The following is a 27,814-nucleotide window of genomic DNA, read 5'->3' as shown; positions in this document are numbered from 1 at the left end:
GTTTGATTTTGGGTATTCAACACGCTAGTTGCCAATTTTCCTCACTGCAAACACTACCACCATGAACATCAACGTACATTTGTGTTTCCATGGGACAGATTCCTGTAACTAGAACTGCTAGCTCAAAGGATGCATGGTTATAAACACTGACATGTACTGCAAAACCGCCCTCCAAAGAGTCTCTACCACCTGACACTCCAGGTACCAGGTTCCTAATCTCTTTAACTCTCATCCAGAGCATTTGGGAAAAAGAAAACACATGGCAGACTGTTGCCCAGATTCACTGAAAATGCGCCCGGATGGTGTTAATGTGACACGTCATTTGTCACCAGAAATCAGGGATGCACCCCAGGCTGACTTCAGAATGTGGCACAGTCACACCACGTACAGGTAGCTGTAAACATCTCTCACTATGACCAAGCCGCAGATGTCTGACTGTCCTGTCCTTTCTCGTCTACAGCCACGACACCCACCAAGACTACTTTTTAACCATTTTCTTTCTCCTTGATGACCTCCTTTGCTGTGTGTTATTTCTCCAGGAGAGATGAAGAAGAAAAAGAGAACAAGATAAATGAGACTTGCCTTCTACTCCTCCCGATTAGGGTCCCCCCAATACTTAGATGCTACAATCGCTACCCGTGAAAAGAGCAGTCGATGAGGCACGATACCAAGGCTGGGGCTGAGGAGAGATCACAGGCCTTGGGCCTGCTGGACATTACTGCTGGCCTTTTCCTCCTGTCTCTACATGTCTGAACTCTGGCTCCATTACCGACTAGCTGTGTAGCCTCGGGCATGTCACCTAACCACGCTGTTTCACAGTCTTATTATAAAAACAGACATAATGATGGTATCTTTCCCACAGATTTTTTGGAGAAGATTACATAGGGTATTACACGCCCAACGTTAGAGCAGCACTCACGAAGTGCCGGCTTCACTGTTACCGCTCTTTTCAGCCCTACGGTAGAGTGCCTGGCCACTCAACACTTGCTCCTGCTGCTCAGGAGTTCCTACAGAACAGAGGCCACACAGAGGGAAGCCGCTTACAGCTCTCATCTCAGCTACAAACCAAGCTCCAGGAGCCTGGAGAATCAAAAAACATGAAAACTAAGACCAGTCGAAGCAAATAAAATTCTCTAATTCTACATTCTGTTAAGAGACAATATAAAAAAAAAAAAAAATAGAAACTTTTAAATTCGTAGACTCAATTTCCTAAGAGCTTTAATTACTGATTTCCCCACTGAATCAAAGGAAAAGGCAGAAGAGAAGCATTTATATGGAATTAAAGCTGTCAATGTATTGGCTATATCTTATCTGGTGCATAAAACCGGCTCTGGTGCTGGATTGTAAGTAAGCTGTTCACAAGTCTGCACAGCTAAAAAAGAAAACGCACCTCCTCACTGAAGAACGTATCTAGGACCTTCAGTCCACAGTCTCTCTGGTGCTCATCAGGGGCCACTTCATATTCTGCCTGGTGACAGACGGGAGAAAAGGAAACTGTCGGTTACGCTGCGTCACTGACTGCGTGATGGGTTAAGTCCTCTGCCTTGCTGAGTTGACCTGGCACCCTCACAACCAGGGAGCATTTAACCATTTAATCAAGTGTCTACAGCCCTTGGAGGTTAACAGAGCAGCAGACAACGCTTTCCACAGTCCTCTCTGTGCCATGTTATGTTCTCAGCCAATAAATGTGGCTATACAATGGGACAAAATAAGCTGCCTGGGCTGCTCTCAGACGTTAAGATTTGAGAGAGACATGGCTAAGAATCACTGTATTTACTTTTACTTTTCAAGACTCATTTTATTGGTGGGAAATACGGTGAAAGCGTACAGGTAAGATTAAGCCAGTATTTTCCAGTCAACCCTTTGTGAACTAGCACTAGTCCTGAGAAGTCAAGTGAAAAGAGAAAGAGGTCTTTTTTCCCCAACAACACACTGAACCTACTTTGTTATTTACCTGTTCTTGCTGTACTGAGCCTTTCGGTCCGTTAATCTCAAAGTACACCTGGGCACAGAGGAAACGCCTCAAACAAGCATGACTGTTAGTGCCTCAGGAAAAGACATCTAGCATATCCTAACTGCTCGGTTAACAAATGATTGACAGCTAACAGTGTAAAACCAAAATGCTATCAGAATGTTCTAGAAAAATACAAAGCGATGAGACTTTGGGAACTCTACAAATCTCAAACCTGCTTGACCTTATATCAAAGGACAAAAAAATTATACACATACACATATTAGCTAGTGACAGTGTAAGACAGGGCACAATCACCTATTTAACAATTCTTCTATCTCAATCTGGACCCTGAGCGGTGCAAATAGCTAAGTACTTGGCTACTAACCAAAAGGTTGGCAACTCATGCCCACCCAGAGGTTGGCAACTCATGCCCACCCAGAGGTTGGCAACTCATGCCCACCCGGAGGTTGGCAACTCATGCCCACTCAGAGGTTGGCAACTCATACCCACCCAGAGGCACCTCAAAAGAAAGGTCTGGTGACCTACTACTGCAAGACCACAGTCACTAAAAACCCTGCGCAGTGCAGTTCTCCTCTGAACCACATGGGGTCGCCATGGGTCAGAATGAACTCAACGACAACTGGTTTGGCTTCTTTTTCTTTTTTTTTTGGTATCTTAATCTAGTCCACTGTATTTGTCAAATAAACCAAAACTTGATCTAATAATGATGACAATTCTAAGTGTACAGGATGGGAAGATACTCCACTTTATAAGGTGGGCAAGACCTTAGGAAAAGAATCAAGAGAAGACCTGTACACTGGTCATTAGGTGGCTTTTCGATTTAATCTACCGCACTCTAAGCTTTATGTCACTTATCCTTGGAGCTTCAGTAATCACCAACATACCTTTCATGTTTCTTACTTCACACTTAATTTAATTTAAAATAAGCCATCCCTAGTTTAACGCATCTTGAGGACTAAGGTGTGCCTGGTCCAAGCCGTGGCGTTTTCAACTGCCTCATATGCACGTGAAAGCTTGACAACGAATAAGGAAGACCGAAGAAGAAGCGACACCTTTGAATTGTGGTGCTGGAGAAGAATATTGAATATACCATAGACTGCCAAAAGAACGAACAAGTCTGTCTTGGAACAAGTGCAACCAGAATGCTCCTTAGAAGCAAGAATGGCAAGACCACGCTTCACATACTTTAGACATGTTATCAGGAGGGATGAGTCCCTGGAGAAGGACATCATGCTTGGTAAAGTAGAGGATCAGTGAAACAGAGGAAAACTCTCAACAAGATGGACTGACACAGTGGCTGCAACAGTGGGCTCAAGCGTAACAACGATTGTAAGGGTGGCGCAGGACCGGGCGGTGTTTTGTTCTGTTGTGCATAGGGTCACTATGAGTCGGAACCGACTTGGTGGCACCTAACAATAACAACAGTTTAAAAAAAAAAAGCCCAATGTGACCCTACATTCTACTCTAGCCACTGCACTACCTCCTGGGACCCTGTTTGCAAGCAGAATTCTCAGAAGAGAGGTCTGTACTCACTGTCTACACTTCCTTTCCTCTTACTTACTCCTCAACTCGCCCCACAGTGGCATTCAGCTCCACCACTTCAGCCTGCTTGTGAAAGGTGAAAATCTGTGTCAAGCTCATGGTGGCAGACCCCACCTACATTTTACAGAGGTTTTAGGTGAGGAAAACAAATGATGTTACAGACCTTCGGTCTGGGTGGAGACTTGGTCAAATCCCCTACTGCAGCAGGGGAAGAGTTACCATCATCCCATAATGTATTCTTAGGGAGACTCTAAGAGTTCTTGGCCACAGAGGCCACACTCAGCCTCTTAAGAAGAAGCCCTCCAGGGCTTGCTCCCTCTACTACAAGCATCCTGCTGAGTACAATGAACCTCAATGAAAAGAGACATTCTCGAAAAAGTATCCAACTACATTTTTGGAGATCTTTCTCATCAGCCTGTCTTACAACTTTACAGGTAAACTCACTTCTTATAGTAAGACATAAGAAAAGAGAAATGATTCTCAACAACTACTAACAACTATTAAAAATGTGTGAAGGGTCAAGAGCAGAGCCTGATTAATATGTAAACAGAGAGGGTAGGCAAGGAAAATAATCTCATTAAAAAGTAACTATAATATTGAATAATCTAAAGCTTTCCAATCCACAAAGAATGTCCTTCCATTTTTTTAGGTCTCCTTTGAGAGTGTACAAGACTGTCACCTTCCTGGTTAAATTTATTCTTAGATACTTTATTCTTTTAGATGCTACTGTAAATTGTAATGTTTCCTTAATTTCCTTTTCCACTCGCTCATTGCTGATATACAGAAACCCGACTGATTTTCGGGTGTTGTCTCTGTACCCCGTCACTTTGTTGAATTCATGTATTAGTCCTAACAAGTGAATGCACACCTTTTATGAGGTTTTGGGTATTTTCAGGTAACACCCTGGAGATCATCGCTATGCCACAGCCCTTCATAAAAAACTTACTCTCCCCGTGAATCACAGCCTCCATATCTGTTAACGGCTGTACCTCCTGAATCTGGCCAGAAGAACCATCTTTTCTTGCATTGTTACCTGAGAATGGATGCGTGCTGACCCTTTCACACTTCAAGCCTACTCATATTCAGGGTATCATCTATCATGCGCTGTGTGAGGTGGCAGGGTGATGAAAAGGTGACTCAGTTATGGCTGAGCCTTAAAGAGTCTGTGAAATCAACATGTACTGTGGGCCAATTATGTATCAGGAGTAACAGTTGATGCTGGGCATATGGTCATACACAGGGCTAAAGGAGCCCAAATGCCACAGTAGTGGTCTGCATCCTGTTATGTGAAATCAGAGGAAGGTGCCTGGGATCAGCCTTGGGGTGATGGTGGGAAGGAGAAGAGAGGACTGCTGCACAGAAGTCACAATGCTCATGCCAACACTTCAATGAAAGCTAAGCGCTGCAGGTCTGGCATGAATTGACCAGGCAAATGGAAAGTGCCAGGTGAGGGGTGGGTGAGAGCCAACCTCCAGGTGCCTAGCTCAGGTGTGCAGGTAGAATATGAGCTATTATGAGAGACTTGGCCACAGTCGGAAAGAGCTGCTATGAAACATCTATGAGGAAATGGACAAGAGGCTCGTGGAACCCGCATGCAGAACTGACAGGGAAGGTCAGAGTGGGAGGTACCAAAATAGGAGCCATCCACACACAGGCGTCAGGTGAGAGATCAGAAGAGTGGATGATATCATACAGAGCTGAAAGGACGGAAGGGTCAAGAGCAGAGCCTGATCAATATCTGAACAGAGAGAGCAGGGCAAAGAAGAACTGGAAAAGAAACGATAAGAGAAAAAGACAACCAAAGGGGCCATCACAAAAGCCTAAATGAAAGAATTTCAAGAAGGGGCTAGTCAAGAGGTTAACAGACCCAGAGATTCAAGCATGATGCCTCAAGTGAAGCCACTGAATTTTGCAATTAGGGGGCATTGGAAGAGCAGTGAAGCCACAAGCCAGACAGCAGCTGCAGAGAGAAGTGAGGACATGGAGGCTGAAGGAAGCTGATACACTGAACATACGAAAAGGGCCTCACATTTCATTCTGGGTCCTTCACAGGCTCAACACAGGGCTGACAACCATCAGGCTGATGACTCAGTCAGAACAATTTCCCAGGCTACGGTCAAAGGCGTTGTGCTTACCATGACTAGCAGCTAGTACACTGTTTACTTGAAGAACCTTCAAACTGAGGTTCTGGGTTTTCTGGACACAACATGGCATGCCACTGATGGAAATGGAAGCAGTCTGACGCAGTTATGGTCTCGTCTTTTTCCAAATTGTGGCTATGTATATATAAAGCTCAACATTTGTCAACTCAACACTTTTGACGTCTACAGCTCTGCCACCAATCACATCAGTCATGCTGTGCAGCCATCACCAGCATCTGTCTGCTGCCACATTTTCCAGCCCTGGTTTCTTCACGTGTCAGCTTGGCAGGGCGTACTCCCTAGATGTTCAGTGAAACACTCACCTAGGTGTTGCTGTGCAGGGACTCGGTAGATGTGATCAAAGTCCATAATCAGCTAGTTGTAAAAAGGGAGATTATCCTAGATGATCTAGGTGGGCCTGATGCAATGCACTGAAAGGCCTTAAAAGCAGAGCTAAGGCTTCCCTGAAGCAGAAAATCCACTGGTGCCCATAAGCTCCAGCTTGCCCTTCCTGATGGCCTGCCCTATGGATTCTGGACTTGCACAGCCACCCCCACAATCAGGTAAGCCAATGCCTTGTTGTTGTTGCTGTTAGGTGCCGTTAAGTCTGCTCCGACTCATAGTGACCCTGTGCACAACAGAATGAAACACTGCCCAGTTCTGAGCCATCCTTACAATCGTTGTTACGCTTGAGCCCATTGTTGCAGCCACTGTGTCAATCCACCTTGTTGAGGGTCTTCCTCTTTTCTGCCGACCCTGTACTCTGCCAAGCATGATGTCCTTCTCCAGGGACTCATCCCTCCCGACAACATGTCCAAAGTATGTAAGATGCAATCTTGCCATCCTTGCTTCTAAGGAGCATTCTGGGTGTACTTCTTCCAAGATAGATTTGTTCATTCTTTTAGCAATCCATGCTATATATTCAATATTCTTTGCCAACACCACAACTCAAAGGTGTCAATTATTCTTCAGTCTTCCTTATTCATTGTCCAGTTTTCACATGCATACGATGTGATTGAAAATACCATGGCTTGGGTCAGGCGCACCTTAGTCTTTGACGTGACAATTTTGCTTTTCAACACTTGAAAAGGGTCTTTTGCAGCAGATTTGCCCAATGCAATGCGTCTTTTGATTTCTTGACTGCTGCTTCCATAGCTGTTGATTGTGGATCCAAGTAAAATGAAATCCTTGACAACTTCAATTTTTTCTCCGTTTATCATGATGTTGCTCATTGGTCCAGCTGTGAGGATTTTTGTTTTCTTTATGTTGAGGTGTAATCCATACTGAAGGCTGTGGTCTTTGATCTTTGTTAGTAAGGGCTTCAAGGCCTTTTCACTTTCAGCAAGCAAGGTTGTGTCATCTGTATAATGCAGGTTGTTAAAGAGTCTTCCTCCAATCCTGATGCCCTGTTCTTCCTCATATAGTCCAGCTTCTCATATTATTTGTTCAGCATATGGATTGAATAGGTATGGTGAAAGGATACAACCCTGACACACACCTTTCCTGACTTTAAACCACTCAGTATCCTCTTCTTCTGATCTATGCCTTCCTTGTAGGCATATGGATATTATCCTATCACTGACAGCGTTGTACTTCAGGATAGATCTTGAAATGTTCTTTTTGACGATAAATGCAACACCATTCCTCTTCAAGTTGCCACTCCCAGCATAGTAGACTATATGACTGCCTGACTCAAAATGACCAATACCAGTCCATTTCAGCCAATGCCTAGGATATTAATGTTTATGCATTCCATTTCATTTTTGATGGTTTCCAATTTTTCTAGATTCATACTTTGTACTTTCCAGGTTCCGATTATTAATGGATATTTGCAATTGCTTCTTCTCATTTTGAGTTGTGCCACATCAGCAAATGAAGGTCCGGAAAGCTTGACTCAATCCACGTCATTAAGGTCGACTCTACTTTGAGGAGGCAGCTCTTCCCCAGTCATCTTTTGAGTGCCTTCCAACCAAGATAGGCAAGATTCTCAACATGTTTTTCTGCGAGATTAGATTATAATTTTTAAAAGATTTTATAAAGCTACACCAGAGGAAAAAAAAAAGACTCAATGGTGTAACAGTGCTCTGCATATAATACATATTTGTTGATGTAACTAGCACAGGCCAAAGCAGAGAGAAACTTCACAACTTAGCACAAATAGCGGAAGTCAAAGAGTTTTTTTTGTCAAATCGCACCAATGCTTCACTGTTCAGCTGTCTCTGAATTTCACAGCTGTGAAACATCTAAGCTTGCCAGGGTATCCACAAAGGTTTAGAAAAACAAAATTGCTTTACCAACGAGGAAATCACAGTAAATCTCAAACAGGATACAGAAGAATGTTGGAAACTTTAGAAGCACAGTGAATTCCATTCATCCTTCTTCCACTAAGTGTCTTCCTTCCATAAGCGTCTGGATTAAAGTGTTTTAAGTATATAGTATCTGCCAGTTGAGGGCAGGAAGGATACTTTTGGGAGGCTGAACAATCGTATTGTCTTAAATAGCTTTTCAATCTTTTTACACATTAAGGCAGCATGCTTCTAAGTTATTCATAAGTGCATGTGATTCTCCAATACCTGGGATGTAAGTCTACATCAGCTACCACTTGATACTAAAGGCGTTTCTGCACCAAGAAGATAATGTAACACCAAGTCAACTACTTTATCCAATCTTGCTTCATTGTCAAGGTCTAATATATTAAGTTACAGAGATCTCTTCTTAGTTTTTAACTTTTTTAAAAACACAAGATTGCACATTTCAACACAGGGAGAAATTGCTTACCACTGCATCCAAGAACTCAATGCATCTGTTTAGATCAGGTTTTGTTTCACAGAATTGTCTGAAGAGAAGTCTTCCTATCGGCTGCTTGTCACAAAGACTGCTATAATCCTTTTCTACAGGAAGAAACGGAAAAGAAGCAAACGAATATAATCGTTACAATTCACAAAGTGCTTTTCTGAACCTTACTGTTTCCACTAGATACAATAAAAGTTATGAAGGGTACATGCAGTTTTTTTTTTTTTTTTTTTTTAATTACTGTTTTGTTTACTGATATAGACCGGGTTTTCATGAACATTTAAAATATGTTTATCTTTGGCCACAGCCAAAGATAGGTGAAAGATTTGATAAATAAAGATGTGTGAAGCCTGACTAGAAATGGTCCTGCTCCTCTCAGACAGGAAATACGCAAGGACCAAAATTTCTTGATAAACTGAGCAGTCAGGACCACAAACAGATCTGGGTCTGTCCGTCGGTCACCTACACCACCCACCCTGTGTGCCTTGCATACATACACTGCATGCGTATGAGACACACTGCAGAAATACACTAAATCTGATTTTAAAGTCTTTTCCATTTAGCTACCTTTCTATGCTTCAGAAAAGTTACAGATATTGTATACACTCAATGATTTTTTGAATTGCTCATTTTTGTTTTTGTTTTTTTCTTTTCAGTAGGATAATATGTTGTCATATGCCTTAAACCAAACACTGATACTTTTCTGAGAACCGACTAACGAATCAGTCCTGAGGCCACTGGGTTGATTCTGACTCATGGCGACTGTGTGTGTCAGGGAAGACTGCACTCCACACGGTTTTCAATGGCTGTAATCTTATGGCAAACTCCGCAGGTGGGGCCAATAGTTTGTGCTCAACTGCTAACCTAAAGGTTGGCAGTTCAAACCCACCTAGTGGTACTGCAGAAGATAACACTGGTGATCTGCTTTCATTCAGATTACAGCTAAGAAAACCCTATGGAGCAGTTCTACGCTGTAACACATGGGGATGACATGAATCAGAATCTACTTCACATCAACTAACGACGGCAATCTTACAGATGCAGATTGGCAGGACTTTCTTTGGCACTGCTGCTGGGTAAATCTGAATCACCAACCTTTCAGTTAGTAGTTCACCACAAACAAGGCACTAATATTTGGTGAACGTGTCAAGGACAGAAAATATAAATCTTATGCCCAAAGTGGTTAATTTAAACTTCAGCAAGAAAATCCATGGCTCTTTTAGCAGGGGTTCTCAACTTGAAATGAATGTAACAATTTTCAGGTATCTAGAGAGTGAACCTAAAGCTGAAGAAAAAAATACAATTCCTGAGAGGTAAGCAACCCATAACTGATTTAAATTCCTCAGGTAAAGCATTTATTAATGTCTTCTCAAAGAAGAGTCAATCTTAATGACGTGGATGGAGTCAAGCGTTCACAATCTTCATTTGCTGATGTGGCACGACTCAAAATGAGAAGAAACAGCTGCAAACATCCATTAGTAATCGGAACACGGAATGTACGAAGTATGAATCTAGGAAAATTGGAATCATCAAAAATGAAATGGAACACATAAACATCAATATCCTAGACATTAGTGAGCTAAAATGGACTGGTATTGGCCATTTTCAAAAGACAATCGTATGGTCAACTATGCTGGGAATGACAGACTGAACAGAAATGGCGTCACATTTGCTGTCAAAATGAACATTTCAAAAACTATCCTAAAATATAACATTGTCAGTCATAGGACAATACCCACAGGCCTACAAGGAAGACCATTTAATACAGCTGTTATTCAAATTTATGTACCAACCACTAAGGCCAAAGACGAAGAAACTAAAGATTTTTACCAACTTCTGTAGTCTGAAATTGATCAAACATGCAATCAAGGCACATTGACAATTACTGGCAATTGGAATGCAAAAGTTGAAAACAAAGAAGGATCGGTAGTTGGAAAATATGGCCTTAGTGATAGAAATGATGCCAGTGATCTCATGATAGACTTTTCCAAGACCAATGACTACTTCATTGCAAACACCTTTTTTGAACAACATAAACAAAGACTATAGACTATACACATGGACCTCACCAGATGGAATACACAGGAATGAAATCAACTACATATGTGGATAGAGATGATGGAAAAGCTCAGTATCATCAGTCAGAACAAGGCCAAGAGCCGACTGTGGAACAGACCATCAATGGTTCATATGCAAGTTCAAAATGAAGTTGAAGAAAATTAGAACAAGTTGACAAGAGCCAAAGCACAACCTTGAGTATATCCCACCTGAATTGAAAGACCATCTCAAGAACAGATTTGATGCATTGAACACTAATGACCAAAGACCAGGTGAGTTGTGGAATGACATCAAAGACATCACACACGAAGAAAGCAAGGGGTCATTGAAAAGACAGGAAAGAAAGAAAGACTGAATGGATGTCAGAAGAGACTCTGAAACTTGCTGTTGAACAGAGCAGCTAAAGCAAAAGGAAGAAATGATAAAGTAAAAGCTGAACAGAAGATTTCAAAGGGCAGCTAAAGAGGACAAAGTAAAATATCATAGTGAAATATACAAAGACCTAGAGATAGAAAACCAAAAGGGATGGTATTGAAGGAAGAGGTCCAAGCTGCACTGAAGGCACTGGCAAAAAACAGGGCTTCAGGAATTGACAGAATACCAACTGAGATGTTTCAACAAATGGATGCACCGCTGGAGATGCTCACTCATCTATGCCAAGAAATTTGGAAGACAGGAGACAGCACCAAGATGGAGGAGTAGTCGGACACTTTCTGTGGTCCCTCTTACAATACAGACTAGAAAAAAAAAGGGAACCGATTATATATGACAATCTAAGAGCCCTGAACATCAAAGGCAGAGTTGAGGAATCAGACTGAGCAGCATGGGGAGGGAAAGACAGTTCAGAAGGAGCAAGGAGTTGCCAGACTTGACCTGGTGGGAACCAGTACCCTGCAGGCTGGATCACCTGGCGTACACAATGAGGCAAGCAGTGGCACTTGGGACAAGCTTTCTACATCAGGAGAGATCGAGCAGCAGAGAATCTGCTCAGCGCTCCAGAACCAGTGAGAAGTAGTACTCGATCGACAAAAGAAAAGTACATGCATTTAACCTACTGCACAGATCAAAAAAAGCACCCCTTGTGGGAAGAATCTCTCTCTCATTTATCTGCCCCTCCTCGCTCTAGACCAGGTCCCAGGTGGCTTCAGTGATTGCCGTGTCCCCTGGGCCAGAAATAGGAGCCGTCACACATCCTGAGCCATTCTCCCAACTTTGAAGAGGGCAGAAATTAACAACAGGAAAAAATAATCTGCCAGCTCCCCTAAGCCAGGACCTCAGTGCAGGCATGGCCCCTTTGCCTAGGCACAGGCATAAGTGGTCTGAATGCCTTTCACCCCCGCACAGACCTACGTGGGCCCATTTCAGCAGCACAGGCCCTCATTAGCACAGTACACCAGGATATATACCTGAAGCCTATTTTCAACTATATCAGCTATAAAGGGGAGTAGCAGATTTGTGACATTTGACGTTGCCCTGCCCATTAAGCAAGGCCCTCACCTACCTACATCAGAGGTTGAGGACTGGTGGCTTTTCCCACGCCACCTAGCCACCTGACATGGGGGTTCAAGAATAAGTGGTACCTCCCAATCCTTACAGCCAACAGCAGTGGGTGCCTGTAGTCTGACTGTAAAACCCACCCATCTATGTGCTGTAGGGAACAGGGACACCCTTTCCTCCCAGACACTCAGGTGCAGCCCTCAGCCCTCTGCACTGCTCAGCACATGACCCCCTACTACAGCCAGATACCTGTGCCTACTCCAGTCACCCCGCCTGTCTAGGACTGTAGGTGAGAGCCTGCACTCCACACTTGGTGACTGACTACCTGGACACCTGAACTGAAACCATACAAGAAAAGTAAGTGGACTCCTGTCCTCACATACCTAATAACAGCTCTAATTACCTGGTGACAGGATGTGAGAGCTTCAAAGACACCAATAATCAAACTAGCTCACACAACCAGCCTATTTGGGCATATCAAAACAAAACAAAACAAGAAGTTAGTACACCATAAGCAAACAGAAAATAAATAAATACAATAACTTATTGATTGGTGGTTTGGAGACAACAGTCAGTATCAAATCACATAAAGAGGCAGACCACAACGGCTTCAACAAGCTCCCAAAACAGTCAAGAAATCTTCCAGATGAAGAGGGTATCCTGGAATTACCAGAGGTAGAATACAAAAGATTAATACACAGAACTCTTTAAGAGATCAGGAAGGAGATAAGGCAAAACACAGACAAGCCAAGGGGCACACAGACAAAGCAATAAGAGGAACTTAAGGAGACAAGAGGAGAGCATAATAACAAATTTAATAGGTTGCAAGAATCCACAGAAAGACAAAAAACCCACTGCTGTCAATTCCGACTCATAGCAACCCTATAGGACAGAGTAGAACTGCCCTATAGAGTTTCCAAGGAACACCCAGCAGATTCGAACTGCCAACCTTTTGGTTAGCAGCCATAGCACTTAACCACTACGCCACCAGGGTTTCCCATAGAGAGACAGCAAATGGAAATCCAGAAGATTAACAATAAAATTTCAGAATTAGACAACTCAATTGAAAGTCACAGGAGCAGAATTGAGGAAGTGGAAGTCAGAATTAGTGAGATTGAAGATAAAGCACTTGACACCAATATATCTGAGGAAAAAACCAGATAAAAAATTTTTTAAAATGAACAAACCCTACGAATTATGTAGACTCTATCAAAAGTGACAGGAGTACCAGAATAGGGGGTGTAATAGAAAATACAGAGAGAATTGTTGAAGATTTGTTGGCAGAAAACTTCCCTGGTATCATGAAAGATGGGAAGATATCTACCCAAGATGCTCATTGAACACCACACAAGGTAGATCTTAAAAGAAAGTCACCAAGACATATTATAATCAAACTTGCCAAAACTAAATATAAAGTGAGAATTTTAAGAATGGCCAGGATAAACGAAAAGTCACCTACAAAGGAGAGTCAATAAGATCAAGCTTGGACTACTCAGCAGAAACCATGAAGGCAAGAAGGCAATGTGATGACATATATAAAGCTTTGAAGGAAAAAAATTGCCAGCCAAGAATTACATATCCAGCAAAATGTTCTCTCAGATATCATGGTGAAATTAGGGCATTTCCAGATAAGTTTCCAGAAGTTTAGGGAATTTGTAAAAACCAAACCAAAACTGTAAGAATATTAAAGGGAGTCCTTTAATCAGTAACATCAGCTAACAACCCAAGATTAGAACATAGGCCAGAAAAACCAAATATGAACCCAAATAGGGAAGTCACAAAAATAAGTCTAAGCTAAAACAGTGAAAATAGGGAAACAGAGATGTCAGCATGTAAAAGATGACAACATTAAAACAAAAAAGAGGAACTAAATAATGTTGTTATAGATCTTTCATATGGAGAAGTCAAGGCAACATAAAGAAAAAAAAGATTGGTTTAAACTTAGAAAAATAGGGGTAAATATTGAGGTAACCATGAAGGAAACTAACAATCTTACACACCAAAATAGAAAACATAAAGACTCAGCAAACACAAACTCAACAAAGATGAAAATACACACAGAAAGATGACTCAGTCCAGAAAGTCAAGTGGAACAAAGAAGCTGTCAACAACACACACAAAAATACAACAAAATGACAGCACTAAACGCATACCTATCCGTAATTACGCTGAATGTAAATGGACTAATGCACCAACGAAGAGACAGAGGGGCAGAATGGATTAAAAAAAACAAAACCAGGATCCACCTCTATGCCGCCTACAAGAGACATACCTTAGACTTAAAGATACAAACTAAAACTCAAAGGATAGAAAAAAATATATCAAACAATCAAAAAAGAGCAGGAGTGGCAATATTAATCTCTGACAAAATAGATATTAAAGAAAAACCCACCACAAAGGAGAAGGAAGGACACTATTTAATGATTAAAGGGTCAATATATCAGGAGGACACAACCATATTAAATATTCACACACATGATGACGAGGCTCCAAAAGACATAAAACAAACTCTAACAGCATTAAAAAGTGAGATAGACAGCTCCACAGTAATAGTAGGAGACTTCAACACACCAGAACATCCAGAAAGAAGCTCAATAAAGATAGGGAAGATCTAAATGCCACAATCAACCAACTTGACCTCATAGACATATACACAACACTCTGCCCAAGAGCAGCCAAGTATACTTTCTTTTCCAGCACACGTCGAACATTCTCCAGAACAGACCACATATTAGGTCACACAGCAAGCCTTAATCAAATCCAAAGCATCGAAATATAGCAAAGCATCTTTTCTGACCATAAAGCCATAAAAGCAGAAATCAGTAACAGAAAAAGCAAGGAAAAAAAAAAACCAAATACACAGAAACTGAACAACGCCTTGCTCAAAAACTACTGAGTTATAGAAGAAATTAAGGACAGAATAAAGAAATTCACAGATCAGATAAGAATGAAAACACATCTTACCAGAACCTTTGGGACGCAGCAAAAGCAGAGCTCAAAGGTCAATTTACAGCAATAAATATACACATCCAAAAAAGAAGAAAATGCCAAAAGCAAAACATTAACCATACAACTCGAACGAACAGAAAGAGAGCAGCAAAAGAAGCCCTCGGGCACCACAAGTAAGCAAATTATAAAAATTAGGGCAGAATTAAATGAAATAGAGAAGAAGAAACATCTGAAAGAGTTAACAAGACCAAAAGCTGGTTCTTCGAAAAGATCAACAAAACCGATAAACCACTAGCCAAACTGACAAAAGAAAAACAGGAAAGCAAGCAAATAACCGGAATAAGAAATAAGATGGGTGATATTACAACATACTCAGCTGAAATTAAAAGAATCATAACAGAATACTATGAAAAATTCTACTCTACCAAATTTAAAAACCTAGAGGATATGGACAAATTTCTCAAAACACACTACCTACCTAAACTAACGCAAACAGAGGTAAAACAACTAAATAAACCTGTAACAAAAGAAGAGATTGAAAAGGTAATTTAAAAACTTCCAACAACAGAAAAAAAAGCCCTGGCCTTGACGGCTTCAGTGGAAGTCTACCAAGCTTTCAGAGAAGAGATAACACCACTCCTACTAAAGGTATTTCAGAGCACAGAAAAGGACGGAACACTCCCAAACTCATTCTAGGAAGCCAGCATAACCCTGATGCCAAAACCAGGTAAAGACACCACAAAAAGCGAAAACTACAGACCAATATCCCTCATGAAGACAGAGGCAAAAACCCTCAACAAAGTTCTATAAAATTCAATAATGTATCAAAAAAATAATTCACCATGACCAAGCGGGATTCATACCAGGTGTGCACAGATGGTTCAACATCAGAAAAACAATGTAATCCATCACATAAAAAATAAAACAAAAGACAAGAACCACATGATCTTATCAATTGATGCAGAAAAGGCATTTGACAAAGTCCAACATCCATTCGTGATAAAAACTCTCACGGTGCAGAACTCAGATTCTAGTAAAAAGACCAGGCTTAATGGTCTGACTGAGACTGGCGGGACCCCGGAAGACATGACCCCTGGACTCTGCGTTAGCCCAGAGCTGAAACCATTCCCGAAGCCAACTCTTCAGACAAAAATAAAACTGGACTACAAGACATACAATGATACTCGTAAAGAAAGTGCTTCTTAGCTCAAGTAGATATAAATGGGCAGCTCCTGTCCAGAAGCGAGGTTAGAAGGCAAAAAGGGGCAGGAGCTGGTTGAATGAGCATGGGAAATCTGGAGTGGAAAGGAAGTGTGTGCTCTCACATTCCAGGAGGAGCAACTAGGGTCACCCTGTGTTCATAAATTTTCTATGAGAAACTAACTTGAACTGTAAACTTCAACTTAAAGCACAATTAAAAAAAAAAGATTAAAAGAAAAAGAATAGATCTGATGCACTGAACACTAATAACCGAAGGAAGACCAGACAAGTTGTGCGAGGACATCATACATGAAGAAGGCAAGAGGTCATCAAAAAGCCAGGAAAAAAAGAAAAGACCAAAAAATACCAAAGACACAAGGAAAATATGAGCCCAAGAGACAGAAAGGGCCACATAAACCAGAGACTTTATCAGCCTGAGACCAGAAGAACTAGATAGTTCTTGGCTACCACCAACGACCACCCTGACAGGGAACACAACAGAGAGTCCCTGATGGAGCAGAAGAAAAGTGGGGTGCCGAACTCAAATTCTAGTAAAAAGACCGGACTTAATGGTCTGACTGAGACTGGAGGGACACCAGAAGACATGGCCCCTGGATCCTCTGTTAGCCCAAAACTAAAACCATTCCTGAAGCCAACACTTCAGACAAAGATTAGACTGGACTATAAGACGTAAAATGATACTGGCGAGGAATGTTTCTTAGCTCAAGTAGATACATGAGACTAAGTGGGCAGCTCCTGCCTGGAGGCGTGATGAGAAGGCAGAGGGAGACAGGAGCTGGTTGAATGGACATGGGAAATCTGGGGTAGAAAGGGGGAGTGTGCAGTCAGATTACAGGGAGAGCAACTAGGGTCATAAGTTTTTTGTATGAGAAACTGACTTGAATTGTAAACTTTCACTTAAAGTACACACACGCACACACACACAAACTAAATGGATGTTAGAAAAGACTCTGAAAGTTGCTCTCGAACGTCAAGTAACTAAAGAGAAAGGAAGAAATGATGAAATAAAAGAGCTGAACACAAGATTTCAAAGGGCAGCTTGGGAAGACAAAGTAAAGTATTAAAATGACACGTGCAAAGACCTGGATATAGAAAACCAGAAGTGAAGAACATGCTTGGAATTTCTCAAGCTTTAAGAACTGGAGAAAAAATTCAAGCTTCAAGTTGCAGTAATGAAGGATTCAAAGGGGAGAATATTAAACAACAGCAGGAAGCATCAAAAGATGGAAGGAATACACAGAGTCACTGTGTCGTTGTTAGGTGCCGCCGAGTCAGTTCTGACTCATAGTGACCCTATGAACAACAGAATGAAACACTGTCGGGTCCTGTGCCATCCTCACAATCCTTGTTATGCTTTGAACCCACTGTTGCAGTCGCTGTGTCGATTCATCTTGTTGAGGGACTTCCTCTTTCCCGCTGACCCTGTACTTTACCAAGCATGACGTCCTTCTCCAAGGACTGATCCCTCTTGAAAACATGTCCAAAATACGTAAGACACACAGTCTTGCCACCCTTGCTTCTAAGGAGCATTCTGGTTGTACTTCTTCCAAGACAGATTTGTTCATTATTTTGGCAGTCCATGGTATTTCAACACTTTTCACCAACACCACAATTCAAAGGTGTCAGTTCTTCTTCAGTCTTCCTTATTCATTGTCCAGCTTTCACAAGCATATGATGCGATTGAAAACAACATTGCTTGGGTCGGGCGCACCTTAGTCTTCGAGGTGACATCCTTGCTTTTCAACACTTTAAAGAGGTCCTTTGCGGCAGCTCTGCCCCATGCAATGTGTCTTTTGATTTCTTGACTACTGCTTCCATGGGTGTTGATTGTGGATCCAAGTAAAATGAAATCCTTGACAACTTTAATCTTTTCTCCATTTACCATGATTTTGCTTATTGGACCAGTTGTCTTATAGAGTCACTATAAGAGGCAGAATGGGATCAGGAACGGAAGGAAGAGGTGCAAGCTGCACTAAAGATATTGGGAGAAAACAAGGCTCCAGGAATTGATGGAATATCAATTGAGATGTTTCAACCAACAGATGCAGCGCTGCAAGTGCTCACTCGTCAATGCAAGAAATTTGGAGGACAGCTACCTGGCTGAGATCCATATTTATGCCTATCCCCAAGAAAGGTGATCCAACCCAATACAGAAATTATCGAACGATATCATTAATATCACACATTCAAAAGCAGCCGCAGCATTATATAGACAGGGAGCTGCCAGAAATTCAAGCTGGATTCAGAAAAGGACATGGAATCAGGGATATTATTGCTGATGTCAGATGGATCCTAGCTGAATGCAGAGGATACCAGAAAGATGTTTACCTGTGTTTTATTGACTATGCAAAGGCATTCGACTGTGTGGATCATAACAAATTATGGATAACACTGCGAAGAACGGGAATTCCAGAACATTTAATTGTCCTCATGAGGGACCTGTACATAGACCAAGAGGCAGTAGTTCAAACAGAACAAGGGGATACCGCGTGTTTTAAAGTTAGGAAAGGTGTGCATCAGGGTTGTACTCTTTCACCATACTTATTCAATCTGTATGCCGAGCAAATAATCTGAGAAGCTGGACTATATGAAGATGAATTCAGTATCAAGATTGCAGAAAGACTCATAAACAACCTACGATATGCAGATGACACAATCTTGATTGCTGAAAGTGAAGAGGGCTTGAAGAACTTACTGATGAAGATCAAAGACCACAGTCTTCACTATGGATTACACCTCAACATAAAGAAGACAAAAATCCTCACAACTGGACCAATAAGCAACATCATGATAAGAGATAAAAAGGCTGAAGCTGTCAAGGATTTCATTTTACTTGAATCTGCTATCAACAATCATGGAAGCAGCAGTCAAGAAATCAAAAGACAAATTGCATTGGGCAAATCTGCTGCAAAGGACCTCTTTAAAGCATTAAAAAGCAAAGATGTCACCTTAAAGACTATTGTGTGCCTGACCAAGCCATGGCGTCTAGAATTACCTCACATGCATGTGAAAACCAGATGATGAATAAGGAAAACCAAAGGAGAACAGGCACCTTTGAATTGTGGCATTGGCAAAGAATCCTGATTATACCATGGGCTGCCAAAAGAACAAACGAATCTGTTTTGCAAGAAGTACAACCAGAATGCTCCTTAGAAGCAAGGATGGCGAGACTACGTCTCACATACTTTGGACATGTTGTCAGGAGGGGCCAACACCTGAAGAAGGACAACATGCTTGGTAAAGTAGAGGGTCAGTGAATAAGAAGACCCTTTACAAAATGGATTGACCACAGTGGCTACAATAATGGGCTCAAGCATAACAACAATTGTGAGCAGGGGCGGGACTGGGCAGTGAGTGCTTCGTTGTATTGTACATAGGGTCGCTGTAAGTGGGAAACGACTCGACAGCACCTAATAACAACAACAATATATATATGTGCTGTTGTTGTTAGGTGCCATCGAATGACCCTGCTGCTATTTGAATACCGGTGGCCTAGCTTCCAGCATCACAGCAACACCTAAGCTCCCACAGTACGACAAACTGACAGACGCACAGGGGATACACACACACACACACACACATGCACACACAATGGAATATCATTCATTCATAAAGAAGAACAAAGTAATGACTCATGACACAGTATAGAAGAGCACTGGAAACATTACGCTAAGGGAAAGGAGTTAGTCACAAAAGGTCACACGTTATATGATTCCCATTCATATGAGCTGTCCAGAATAGGCAAGTCCACAGAGACAGAAAGGAGATCAGCGGTTGCCTGGGCTCGAGGAGCAGAAGGGAGAGATGTGGAATGACTGCCAATGGATAAGGGATTTCTTTTGAAAATGTTCTAAAATTGACTGTGGCGATGGTTGCACAACTCTGTGAATAAGCTGAAAACCACTGAATTGTACACTTTAAGTAGGTGAATTGTATGGTATGTGAATTACATCTCAATAAATTTGGCATTAAAAAATCTTAATGAAGTTAAAAATTAAAACAACTGGGTAGTCCAATGAGGGGGAATCACCTCTGTCTTTACACCATCTGAAGCTAATTTTCATAGTTAAAAGTTAAAATTTCTTTTTATTTTATTTATTTGGTTAGATGCACACCAAAATACACACCATTGCAACAGTTTCTATCTGTACAATTCCATGACACTGATTACATTCTTCAAGGTATACAACCATTCTCACCCTCCTTTTCTCAGTTGTTCCTCCCCCACTGAAACCCGCTGCCGTCGAGGCCATTCTGACTCATAGCGACCCTATAGGACAGAGTAGAACTCCCCACAGAGTTTCCAAGGAGCACCTTGCGGATTCAAACTGCTGACCTCTTGGTTAGCAGCCATAGCACTTAACCACTATGCCACCGGGGTTTCCGTTCCTCCCCCATTAACATAAATTCACTGTCCCCTGAGTTTCTTATCTAATCTTTTGAGCTGCTGTTGTCAATTCGAACCCATATATACAGTTCTTAAAAGTGCTCCAGGAAGTCTGGAATTCATAAGAATTTGAAATTTTGTTCTGCATTCCCCCCCTTTAATCAGGATTCTTCTATGGAATCTTTGATCAAAATGTTCAGTAATGGTAGCTGGGCACCATCCAGTTCTTCTGGTCTCATGGCAAAGGAGGCAGTTGTTCATGGAGGCAATTAGCCACACCTTCCATTCCTCCTCATATTCCTGACTCTCCTTCTTCCAGGTGAACAGAGGCCAATTGTTGTGCCTTGGATGGCTGCTTGCAGCCTTTTAAGACCCCATACACTACACATCAAACCAAGAGGTAGAACAGAAACACTAAGCGAGTTATTATGCCAATTACCTGGGATGTTCCATGAAACCATGACCTAAACACAAAACCAAGAAACCAAATCCCACGAGGATTTTGGCTGTACATAAGCAGCCTCAGCAGGTACTCTTTTTTTTTTTTTTGCCACTGTTTTAAATACGCCTATCACACAACTATTCATAAGGTTTTCACTGGCTAATGCTTTTCAGAAGTAGGCTGCCAGGTCTTTCTTAGTCTGGAAGCTCAGCTGAAACCTGTCTTCCATGGGTGACCCTGCCGGTATCTGAATACCGGTGGCATAGCTTCCAGAATCATAGCAACACACAAACCACCACAGTGAAATAAACTGACAGACAAATCTGTCTTGGAAGAAGTACAACCAGAATGCTCCTTAGAAGCAAGGATGGCGAGACTGCATCTTACATACTTGCACCTGTTGTCAGGAGGGATCAGTCCCTGGAGAAGGACATCATGCTTGGCAGAGTACGGGGTCAGCGGAAAAGAGGAAGACCCTCAATGAGGTGGACTGACACAGTGGCTGCAACAGTGAGCTCAAACATAAAAACGAGTTTAAGGATGGCGCAGGACCAGGCAGTGTTTCGTTCTGTTGTACACGGGGTTACTATGAGTCCGAACGGACTTGACAGCACCTAACAACAACAACATCACACAACTTGTGCCAATTCAACTTTTTACAGGTGTACAACTTTAAAAAAATCTGTTGTTCAGTCGATTCCAACGCACAGCGACGCTATAGGACAGGGCAGAACAGCCCATAAGGTTTCCAAGGCATGGCTGGTGGATTCGAACTGCTGGCTCTAAGTGTACAACTTATTCACAGAAATTATAATAATATAATAACTATAATAATCGGCTGTGCAACCCTGTCCTTAATCAGTGCAGTATTCCATCACCATTAACCCCACCTTTTCCACTCCTTTCCGCCCCTGGTAACCTCTAAAAAACTTTGTTCTCTATACATTTGACTCTTCTTATCTGTATGTAAGAGAGGTCATACAATATTTGTCATTTGTGATTGACTTATCTCGCTCAGCATATTGTCTTCAAGCTCCATTCACACTATAGCATCTGTCGAGACTTCATGTCTTCTACTGGCTGAGTAGATCCCATTGTATTATGTACCACATTCTGTGCATCCGTTCACCTGCTGACAGGCGTTCAGGCTGTTTCCGCCTCTGGCTGTCGTGAATGGTGCTGAGATGACCACTGGTGTACGAGTGTCTGCTTGAGTCTCTGCTTTCAAGTCGTTTGGGTCTATACCTAGGAGTGGAATAGTGGGATGACATGGTGGTTTTATTCCTAGCTTTTTGAGGAACTGCCACACTGTTTTCCACAGCACTGTACCACTTTGCATTCCCACCAGCAACGGATAAGGGTTCCAACTTTCCACATCCTCACCAACATTTGTTCTTCTCCGTTTTGTTTTGTTTTTTATCTTAGCCATCCTAGCAAAATCCGTTGCTCTCGAGTTGACTCTGACTCTCTGCAACCCTACAGGGCAGAAGAGAACCGCCCCACGGGGTCTCCAAGGTGGGGCTGGTGGTCTCGGACCACCGACCTTTTAGCCCAACCACTGCGCCCCCAGTACGCCATCCAGCGGGAGTGACGTGGTGTCTCGTGGTGGTTTTGATTTGCGTCTCTCTGACAGCTAACGATGCTGAGCGTCTTGTCACGTGTTTGGTGACAATCTGAACGTCCTCGTTAGTGAAATATCTATTCAAGTCTTTTGCCCACTGTCTGACGGGGTTATTTGCCTTTTTGTTGTTAAGTAGTCCAAGTTTTACACATATTTCGGTTATTAGAATCTTGTCGGATACATGGTTTCCAAAGGTATTCTTTCAGGCCATAGCTTGTCTTTCACTTTTTTGGTAAAGTCTTTCAATGAACAAAGATTTTTAATTTTTATGAGGTTAAAATTTCTTAAGAAGGAACTTTATTAATACTAAAAGAAAGATGGCATCTTCGTCATCTAGCGCTGCCATAACAGAAATACCACAAGTGGATGGCTTTAACAAAGAGAAATTTATTCTCTGACAGCTTAGGAGCCTAGAAGTCCGAATTCAGGGTGCCAGCCCCAGGGGAAGGCTTTCTCTCTGATGGCTCTGAAGGAAGGTCCTTGTCATCAATCTTCTCCTGATCTAGGAGCTTCTCACACAGGGATCCTGGGTCCAAAGGACGTGCTATTCTCCTGGCTCTTGTTTCTTGGTGGCATGAGGTCCCTGTGTCTCTCTGCTCACTTCTCTCTTTTATATCTCAAAAGAGATTGAGTTAAAACACAATCTAATCTTGTAGAATGAATCCTGCCTCATTAACGTCACTGCCACTAATCCCACCCCATTAACATTGTAGAGGTAGGATTTACAATACATAGCAAATTTTATCAGATGGCAAAATGGTGGTCAATCACACAATGCTGCGAGTCACGGCCTAGCCCAGTTGACACACATTTTTGGTGGACTCAATTCAATCCATAACAGATGCACTTTGAAAAATAATCTTGGCATAAAGGCATCCTTCCTAAGCACAACATGAAGTTCAGAAGCTAAGAAAAAAAGATTGATGTATTTGTCTACGTACAAATTTAAAATTCCATATGAAACAAAGAGCATAAGACAAAAGGCAAAAATCTGAATTATAAAATATATTCACATTAGCTATAAAAGGATAACTTCCTTCATGTATAAAGAGCTTCTATAAAGGAATTAGAAAAATTAACCCAACAGAAATGCTTGATTTCATTCATAATTAAAACAAGAGGCCATTTTTCAAATTATATACCCTTTAAACTGGAAATCTACCTTTAAAAAAGTTACTATTATGATTATACCGGAGACGTGGTTCTCCACCTGACTTCTCATGCCCATGTCAAGGCCCGTGGCCACCACTTACAGTTTTCAACAGCTGTAGAGTACTCCATCACACTGATAGGCCACGTTTTTATGGGACTAGTTTTTTCCTGAAGTCAGTGTCAGTAAGCCTTGTTAATATGCATAGAGAACTGTCTGGAAGGATACTGGGAAACAGTCCACAGTGTTTACTTCGGGGGGTGACCGAGTCATGGAGAGAGGAACTCTATTTTATGATTCTTCTGTATACGACAATAAGTATATATCAATTCTTCACAAATATTTTTCATGTCTACTTTGATGAGTAGCATCTGGGGTCCTAAAAGCCTGTGAGCGGACATCTAAGATACTCCACTGGTCTCATCCCATCTGGAGCACGGGAGAATGAAGAAAACCAAAGACACAAGCAAGTGAAAGATTAGTCCAAAGGACTAATGGACCACAACTACCACACCTCCACCAGACTGAGTTCAGCACAACTAGATAGTACACAAAAAAAGACCAGACTTACTGGTCTGACAGAGACTGTAGAAACCCCGAGACTATGGCCCCGGACTCCCTTTTAACTCAGTACTGAAATCACTCCTTAGGTCCACCCTTCAGCCAAAGACAAATCAGGTGCATAAAACAAAACCAGACTAAAGGGGTACACCAGCCTAGGGGAAAGGACGAGAAAGCAGGAGGGGACAGGAAAGCTGGTCATGGGGAACTCAATGTCGAGAAGGGGAGAGTGTTGACACGTTGTGGGGTTGGCAACTAATGTCACAAAATAACATGTGTATTAATTGTTTAACGAGAAACCAGTTAGATCTGTAAACCTTCATCTAAAGCACAATTAAAAAAAAAATCATTGGTGAAACGGAACAACCAGAATGGCAATGAGAATGTTCATGCATTGTGAAGAATATAACCAATGTCACTGAACAATCTGCATAATATTGTCACACAAGAACCTAAACTGCAGTGTATACCTTCACCAAAACACAGTAAGATACAATCAAAAAAAAAATCTTTTTAAGTGAAAAAGTCAACAGCCACAAACTTTATAACCGGAGGTTAGAAAACCTAAAGGATTCTTTTCCTGGGGAAGAATCATGAAGCTATAATGAGAATCTAACATACAATTTTTGGAACAATTATAGAAATCAAGAAAGAATAACAACTACTAAATGGTACCATGCCAAACGCCCCCTGCAGACATCGTCTACTCACCGATGGAATGCCTAAGCTCGCTGCACTTGCTCACAGGGGGTAGCTTCAGCATCTCCTTCCATTTTTTACTACGACTGCTTCTTTTTCCATATCCTCCTGGATTTAAAAAAATTAAAAGGCATTTTTTAAAGAAAAGATCAGAGGTAACCAACAATAACAACTATTCCCACTAACCTATCTACCTCTGTTTTAGTAGTTTGAATACCTATGATGAATAAAAACACAAGTTTATAATCATTTGTCTTATCTGGAAGGCAGCTAGGAGAGCAGCAATCCCAAGTGATGCAGTCAGTCACTGGCACGGTCGTTTAGAAACCATATAGCCTTGACCTTCTCTAATAGTTCTTTTGAGTCTCCCAACTTGTAGACCAGATCTAACATCGCACACCATACAGGGCTGCTTATAAATGCCAGTTTATTGGGTACCTACTATGTACCAAACACCTTCAAAGCACTGGGAATACAGTGGTGAAAAAGACGAAGTCCCTCCTCTACCTTCCAGGGAGGGAGAGAGAGAAACAAACGAATCAGGCAATGGTAAGTAATAAGAAAAAAACTAAACCGAGCGTAAGAGATAAATGATTGAAACAAAACCAAGGAGGGTAAAGGCGGCGGGGTGCTATGCTGGCTAAGGGGGCGCCAGAGAAGGCCTCTCTGTGAGGGTCAGGCCTGAAGGATGTGAGGGAGTCTTGGGGCATTCTGGGGGAAGGACATCCTATGGAGGGAGAAGGATGGTGGGAAAATACACTAATTGGTATCACAAGGTTTTTTTAAGCAACAAATTAAAAAAAAAAATTAACTCAGAAATTAGAGCCTTCAATCAAAAGCGTTCTGGAGAGATGATAAAATTACTGAATTTTATCAAAGAGAAAATACCCTAGTTTCAGCTGGGCAGCCAAAAGGCTCCAGTCCTATTGGAAGAGGAAGAAAATCAGCAGGATAGCTGCGTTTCACTGAGGGGTTTGGTAAATACAGAAAGGGTCAATTTTAAAAATGGCAATCTTTAAAGTATCAGTGATCAAAGAAGCAAACCCTGAATGACCCAGACAGCTTAAAGTACAGAATAACTTATTCTCTAGTTTTAGAAATCAATGGTTTTGATGTATTTCATGAAATAAATGTCTTTTATTAGATAAAAATTTTTTTTTTTAAGTTATGTAATTGAGATTTCTATGTCCTTTGGGAACACTGATAACCAATGTTCAGCTCTGCACAGAACCCAGGGACAGGAATCCTATACACCCAAGAGCCAAGTTACACATGCCAGAAACTGAGCGACCTATCTTCAACTTTTTTAATACATAGATTAGAAAATTATTAGGTTTGGCTTCAGTGAAAAAGAACTGAAGCTCAAAAACTTCATAATGGTGAACCTCCAAGGCATAAATATGCCAATTCTAATTATTTCCATCATTATTAAACCTTCATGTCATCTCTCCTTTTTCCCAGAACAAAGCAAGAGTGTCTTCAGGATGGTTAACGATGATGGTTGAGGAAAACGATGAACATACTTAATGTCATGGAACTGTACACGTGAAGACTGCTGAAATGGCAAATGTTTTGTACCTATACATTTGTTATCGATGTGGTTAGGAGCTGTCAAGTCAGTTCCGACTCATAGCAACCCAATGTACAACAGAACAAAATACCGCCCAGTCCTGTGCCATCCTCACAATCGCTGCTGTGCTCGAGCCCATCGTCGCAGCCACTGTGTCAATCCATCTCGTCTGAAGGCCTTCCTCTCTTTTGCTGACCCTCTACTTTACTAAGCATGATGTCCTTCTACCAGGAACTGACCCTCCTAATGTCATGTCCAAAGGATGTGAGACAAAGTCTCATGACCTCGCTTCCAAGCAGCATTCTGACTGTACTTCTTCCAAAACAAATTTGTTTCATTCTCCTGGCAGTCCATGGTATATTCAATATTCTTAGCCAACACCATAATTCAAAAGCATCAATTCTTCTTTGGTTTTCCTTATTTATTGTTCAGCTTTTACATGCATATGATGTGAATGAAAATACCATGGCCTGGGCTCCTGTCTGGAGGTGAGATGAGAAGGCAGAGGGGGACAGAAGCTGGCTGAACGGACCCAGGGAATACAGGGTGGAGAGAAGGAGCGTGCTGTCTCATTAGAGGGAGAGCAACTAGGAGTACACAGCAAGGTGTATATAAATTTTTGTATGAAAGACTGACTTGATTTGTAAACTTTCACTTAAAGCACAATAAAAAATTTTAAAAACAAATAAAAATTTAAAAATGGGGGGGGGGGAATACCATAGCTTGGGTCAGGCACACCTCAGTCCTGAAAGTGACATCTTTGCTTTTTTAAAGCTGTGAAGAGGTCTTTTGCAGCAGATTTGCCTGATGCAATGCGTCATTTTATTTCTTGACTGCTGCTTCCATGGGTGTTGATTGTGGATCCAGGTAAAATGAAATCCTTAACAACTTCAATATTTTATCCCATTGTGAGGATTTCTGTTTTCTTTACGTTGAGGTATAATCCATACCGAACGCTGTGGTCTTTGATCTTCATCAGTAAGTGTTTCAAGCCCAAATCCCTTTCCACAAGCAAGGCTATATCATTTGCATATCACAGGGTGTTAACAAATCTTCCTCCGGTCCTGATGTCCTATTCTTCTTCATAGAGTCCAACTTCTCGCATTATTTGCTCAGCATACAGGCTGAGTAAATACGGTGAAAGGATACAACCCTGATGCACACCCGTCCTGATTTTAAATCCCCCAGTATCCCCTTGTTTTGTTTGA

The 27,814-nt window shown here is 41.7% G+C and overlaps 1 protein-coding gene across 3 annotated transcripts in view; it reads right to left on the bottom strand.

Annotated features, from left to right (window-relative positions):
• GRK4 (G protein-coupled receptor kinase 4) overlaps nt 1–27,814 on the bottom strand; it is a 108,948-nt gene that overhangs the window by 55,438 nt on the left and 25,696 nt on the right. For all 3 annotated transcript variants that reach the window (XM_064286167.1, XM_064286165.1, XM_064286166.1), the window contains exons 2-4: nt 25,049–25,144; nt 8,437–8,549; nt 1,391–1,468 (exon numbers count right to left, since the gene is read on the bottom strand). In XM_064286167.1, the coding sequence (XP_064142237.1) occupies nt 1,391–1,468; nt 8,437–8,549; nt 25,049–25,144 (287 nt within the window). The remainder of the gene's footprint in view (nt 1–1,390; nt 1,469–8,436; nt 8,550–25,048; nt 25,145–27,814) is intronic.

The sequence above is a fragment of the Loxodonta africana genome, chromosome 5 (assembly GCF_030014295.1).
Source record: "Loxodonta africana isolate mLoxAfr1 chromosome 5, mLoxAfr1.hap2, whole genome shotgun sequence".
NCBI classification, from domain to species: Eukaryota; Metazoa; Chordata; class Mammalia; order Proboscidea; family Elephantidae; genus Loxodonta; species Loxodonta africana.
Note: the sequence above shows the minus strand (reverse complement) of the source record. Positions and strands in the feature narration are given on the sequence as shown.